The sequence below is a fragment of the Macrobrachium rosenbergii genome, chromosome 48, assembly GCF_040412425.1.
Source record: "Macrobrachium rosenbergii isolate ZJJX-2024 chromosome 48, ASM4041242v1, whole genome shotgun sequence".
NCBI lineage: Eukaryota > Metazoa > Arthropoda > Malacostraca > Decapoda > Palaemonidae > Macrobrachium > Macrobrachium rosenbergii.
Window position 1 is genome coordinate 38,339,604 of NC_089788.1, and position 6,000 is coordinate 38,345,603.

General features: G+C 47.6%; 1 protein-coding gene across 1 annotated transcript in view; it reads right to left on the reverse strand.

The window, feature by feature from the left end:
• LOC136831348 (uncharacterized) overlaps nucleotides 1–5,204 on the reverse strand; it is a 169,198-nt gene extending 163,994 nt beyond the window's left edge. The window contains exon 1 of the mRNA XM_067091656.1: nucleotides 4,606–5,204. Coding sequence (XP_066947757.1) covers nucleotides 4,606–4,672 — 67 coding nt within the window. The 5' untranslated portion in view covers nucleotides 4,673–5,204. The remainder of the gene's footprint in view (nucleotides 1–4,605) is intronic.
• Between the last annotated feature and the right edge of the window lie 796 nt (nucleotides 5,205–6,000).

The following is a 6,000-nucleotide window of genomic DNA, read 5'->3' on the forward strand; positions in this document are numbered from 1 at the left end:
TCCGATCGTGAAACCCCTGTACTTCTCCTTGGAGAGCCTTGACAGATCCATGAAACCCTTCTCAGCTACCTGGTTATGTCTACAGAGAATCGGAGGACCGATACCCAAAGCAAGCCAGGCAACGAACTCCTGAAAAGAAAATTTCGTCGGAGCTCTCTCTGTCGTCTAGCTCACTCTCGGAACAGAAGGAGAAGAGAACAGGTGAGGGAGAAAGAGTGGCCCTACCTGTCCTGCCAGAATGATAAAGCAGGAGAGGAGTGGACCGTGAACAATAATCAACCGAAGGAGATTACCTTACGAGGAAAGAAGAGCACCTATGCCGTGGCAAAGTGCTTTCCTGGGAAGAGCAAAAAGTTCACTCGAGCAGAGCGAGAACCCCCGGTCCCGGAAAAGGCCGAGGTAGGTGAGGCCGGGCCGAGCACGAGAAACGATCCAGCTGATCGGTATCACGGCAGACTGGGAGGCAGGCGAGGCAGGCGAGCGAAACAAACCAAGCCAGTCCTGGCAAGCCAGGTCAGAATCGAGCCGAGCCAGTCTGGCGAAGCCGGAGTTGAGTCGAGCCCGAGCCAGTCTGGCAAGCCAGAGTCGAGCCGAGCCAGAGCCAGACTCATAACTGGGCAGGCCAGACTGCGTCTGCTGTGAACAATTGCTAGTTTCGAACTCTAAACTCCTTCGAGGCGAGGCCCCTCGGGAAAAGAAGGTTCATAGGGAATTCTGTGTCTGCTATCTTGCATGCTCGGGCCACAAGTTCCGAGACACAAGACAAAAGCCCGCCCGAGCAACGAAGCAGCTGGCGCGGAACGAATCGGTTTCACCTGGCGTCGCGATGCCCGACACCTGGGTGTCAGCGACAGAACACCTGTGTCTCGGCGGCAGACACACGTTGTCGGCAGCCAGACACATGGCGTCCGGCGGCCAGACACCTGGGTGTCTACCTGGGCATCGGCAAGCCAGACACCTGGGTGTCTCGACGGCCAGACACCTGGGTGTCTGGGCGATCGACGGCCAGACACCTGGTGTCTGGCGCTTTCTCTCGATCCTGTGCCTCTGCGTGGGAGCGCTGTGCGTGATTCTATAAATTCAGGCTACCCAAGAGACTTCGAAAATCGGGAGGCTGGCTGCTTTGTTACCCTAATAGATTAAAGGCCAAGCACAGAACCAGTCTGTGAATGCGGACTTCCCAAGACTGTGTGAGAATAGCCTCGAGAGGGCCGCTGTGTGACCCCAGCCTGAATCCCACAGGAAAATGCGAATCGACCAGCCGCGTCTTCGGAAGGAGTCAGTCCCTTAGAAGTCCCACAGGACTCCCCAAAGTGAATCTCTTCTTGCTTCTTCTCTGGTGTTCGGACCGAGGATCGAGACGCACCAGGCTAGGAAACTCCGACCGAGCACTGGCAAACACTCGGGAGGCGCTTCTGGTGCTGGCAGGAAGAGGAACGAGACACCTAGGTGCCTCAAAGCCCTTTCTCACTGCTCCACTGGGCCCAGGAAAACCTCTCCAGACCAGATTGGGATACTCGATATTCCATAGAATAGAGTTGACACGAGCAAAACACAGGGAACAGCAGGAGCAGATAGACCACAGATACGCAGGGAAGCATTTGCAACAGCATACATGAAAACCAGCAATGACAGCGATCGAACTACATCGGCGGAACAGAGTCAGAGCGATCCCGACGTGGAAATATGTCATCTAATCAGGTATTGTGGTGGATCCCGGCAACACTGAATGAAAGTCGGGACTGCTTCATGCAAGATATTCTTGATATATGATATCCAGCCAACTACTGCTGTCTCTGCAATGCTCACTGTCAACCTGAAAGAAAAAACAAATATGATTAGTAGAGGGAGGCTCCTCCGCTGCAAGAGGAACAGCCCTACGCAGCGTTAGGGAGGCACTCTGAGACGAGGTTGCTCGCTCCCTCCCCGTGTCTTCACCCGACGAGCGAGCGAAGAGGGTGAAGGAGAGAGAAGGAAGAACCTACGGGAAGAGAAAAAGGACAGAGGAGGCCACCAAGGGTGCCGTGGAAGCGAACTTATCGACGACGCCCGTAACCTCCCACTCAGCCTGCAAATCTCTAAGCGCAGGCGCGAGAAACACTCAGCATAAGAAGGAAGAAATTAGTGATGCCCCTTACACACGGAGGCGGAATCCCAAGAAGGGACTAATCTTCGTCCCGATGGATGTAGGGAAGTGAAGAAAAAGCGTCCCAAACTAATCCCGAAAGTACAGGGGCGCCTCCAGTATTACGTAAAGGGCCGCTGGAGAGAAGCATTACCACTTGGCTACGCTACTCCAGCTATGCCTTTGGCCATCAAACCCAAGACACAGGCAGGGAACGACGGCTTACACAAGGTTATCGCAATCGTAGGTTTGTATTACCACATATCAAACACACGCAATATATAAACAAAAATACAGAAAGATCCCACCGTAAGAGCTTAACGACAGTCAGCAGAGAGAACGAAAAATATGTCAGCAACGGCTGACGGCCGAAAGCAAACTGGAATGTTTACATCCGGGCAGGCGGGTATCCCCGCCTACCTGGAGGTAGTTACTGCCTAACCACCTTGTTCAAGAGTTTAACGGCCGTTTCCAGCCTACACCTGAAAGTATCTCCTAACGTAAAGGACCGAGGGTTTGTATATTGTGTCGGAACAACTGGAATGTTTACATCCAGGCAGGCGGGTATCCCCGCCTACCTGGAGGTAGTTACTGCCTAACCACCTTGCTCAAGAGTTTAAAGGACATTTCCAGCCTATGCTGAAAGTAATTCCTAATGTAAAGGACCGACGGTTTGTATATCGTGTCGGAACAATACATAATTAGCAACCAAAAAACTGTAGAAAAAGTAAAGTTAGAAGGAAATTGCCGCTGCGGAGCTACTACTTAGATCTACCGTCTTTTGTTTATATTTTTGGTAGAACTACATAGTAGCTCTGCGGCGGCGACTGCCTTCTAACTTAACTTTTTCTACAGTTTTTTGGTTGCTAATTATGAATTTACCTTTAATTTTTGGTGCTCCAGTGTAATTAACCTGTAATTAACCCCTGAAGTCCATCCAACATGGAGGTTTCCATACGCCATCTTCACAAGACAGAGCACGGGTACGTCTGTTTCGAACGGTTCATATCCCATCCGGCAAGTGCAATAACTGGCAATTCTAAGCCGGCTGTCCGCAGTGAGCTAGACTATGGCAATTGACGTTTTTCTATGTTATTTTACTTGCTTTACAAGAATTTAAAGTAATATTTTGTCGGCCGGCTGTAACTGAGCTGTCATTGACCTTTGAAGACTACGTGACTTGAATTGCCTAACTCAGGGTCGGTCTAAGCCAGCATTCCGCGCAAGCCCCCACCCCTCCATAGCTAATACGGCAAAATTGTAACCAGTAAACACCTAAAAATACTAACATAACGTACCTAGAGGTGTTTACTGGTTACAATTTTTGCCGTGTTAGCTATGGAGGTGGGGGCGGGCTTGCCGCGAATGCCGGCTTAGACCTACCCCCGATGCTAGGTAATTCAAGTCGATAATGGTCTTCAAAGGTCAATCACAGTTTAGTTACAACCGGGCGACAAAATATTACTTTAAATTCTTGTAAAGCAAGTAAAATATCATAGAAAAATGCCAATTGCCACAGTCTAGCTCACCGCGGGCAGCCGGCTTAGAATTACCCAATTACTTGTTAACGTATGGGTACCCAATTCCCCTGGGCCAGTACTAAACACGGCGAAGGGACATTCCATTTGGCCGAAAACAAACAGATGCATCACCAGTATCAGAAGCCCTAAAAGTGTAGAAAAAACCAGTTGAAAAGGTCAAAACAGGCACGGAGCTAATATATAGATTTACCATACTTTTACCTCAAGGGGCTGGTATTAAACACAGGCCCAATTCTGCAGGTTAACTGACAGATACCGAGCCAGAGGGGAGCAGTGGCCTTGTACTCTTTAGGTTTACCAGCTTCGCCCACCCTGGGGCCCTCCAAGTAGGCTACCTAGGCTGACACTGAAAGTCGGGCACATAGACTAGGCTGAAGTTTCCTCGCAGAGGCAATGTCAGCGGCCGCTCTCGTTCCCAAAACGGTAAAACTTTGCTTTAGTTGCGTGGCCCCATCCCAGCCAGTCACAGACCAGGAGGGGCTACGGCCTTTTAGGGGTCCGTCCCGGCCAGGTCAGGACCTAGTATCATAAGAAAGGTTATGTCTATTTAGCCTATGTCTGAAGAACCTGCCCCGGTCAACGACAGGAGGAAATCAGGCAGCGCAACTAAAGTAAAGCTTGAGCTCGAAAACTAGCCGGGTCCTCATCTGCCGACAAGGCGAAGGCGAAGGCGAAGGCGAAGGCGAAGGCGAAGGCGAAGGCGAAGAAGGCGAAGGCGAAGGCAACGCTCACACCAACAATGAAACCGGCCTAAGCTCTAGCCTGTAGGCCTTGCCTAAAAAAAATATTTTTTTCAAGTCCAAAATTTAATGTTTAAAATAAAATATCCTAATAGCAAGTGTTCATGGTGTACTTTGGGTACGGGTAAAATAAGTTTAGCGTAGTATTAGAGAGAGGAGTAGCCGTGTTCGGCATTTACGGTAAGCTCACCAAACCTACCAGGAGAATCACCAGGCTTGTTCTTAGGGGAGTCCATTACAAGTACCAGGCTAGAACGAAATGTCATTTCTAGTCACTTCACAGTCTCAAGGGAGCACTTTATTGTCCGTTATCAAAAGAATACGTCCTCTCCTTTAATTCTCTACACATAAGCAGTAACACTGTAACCTTTACATTTCAAAAAAGGTCGCCATAATTATTTGTTTGGGACTTAAGCCGTTGCCTCCCGGGAACTTGGTCAAGATGGAGAATGTCGGCGGAAATCAGGAATCTTTCAGCTTTAGAAAATTTGACGGCATGGGAGACTATTTTAATTTTTTCTTTCTCAAATTTTCTTTCAGTTTAATTGCTCTCTTCTGCACTATTTTACAAGCTGCTCTTGTATATCCCCATTTCAGTCTCTTCAATCAACTACCCGAGCTTAAATATACTGCTATTTATGGCTTAAAGTGTGGTTTTGTAAATATTCAATCGGTCGGTACAATCACTGCGAATTAGCTATTTAATGAAAAATCTTTTGATATAATTATATATCAGCGGGTGCTGAAAAGTGGCGAAATGATTTTGATACCGCTTAGATAGCTGAAAAGGTAGACTCCGACTCTGTTGTTCTCAGCAGTTGTTTCCATCTCAAAATTATTGGAACTCAGGTTTACAGTAGCCTAATGGTGATAGTGGTGTTAAGAGGAAAGAGAATAAATTCGGTGACACATGAAGTCAACTTGGCTGACAAACATCTCTTTGACGCTGAAGGTGTTAGTAATAAATGATAATATAGTTTACCATGACGCAAGAAAAGGAGGAAATTCATAGATTATCATCATCACCCTTCCATCTTTATTCTTCATACTAATGTAAGTTGCGTAGATGTTTGCCCCTAAAACATAAGACATTACACAAAGTTTTAAGATCATCTGAAATTCAAGAAGGCATTTTCCATTTAATTCTTAGTATTTTATCTCAAGGTAATCGGCTTTCCACTGCTTTCGCCGTTCTGAGTGCAATTCACTTTTAATCCCTTGTTAAAGATGAAAAAGTGGGGAAATGTGTTGGCTGCATTTTACTCGTGTCACTTTTGACGGTTCTAAATGTGTTCTTGACATCGCCTTGACGCCGAAAGGAATTCTAATCCGACCAGTCTTTGCCAGATATATTATATCGGTACAAATGTCAGTGCAAAGTGCTACTTTCAGAGCGCCGCGCATTAGAGTCCAGCGTAACAAATGTTAAGATTTGGTGCCAACTTCGGGAAATTATAACCCAGGGCAGCGGGACAAGGGAATAATTGACCTGATTACCTGTGTAGGAGGGAGTTCTTCACTTGTAGAGAGCAGCACGTATGCAGAAGGCTATAATTGGTATGTCTAAGGCACTGTGGGGTATGTCAATTACAGG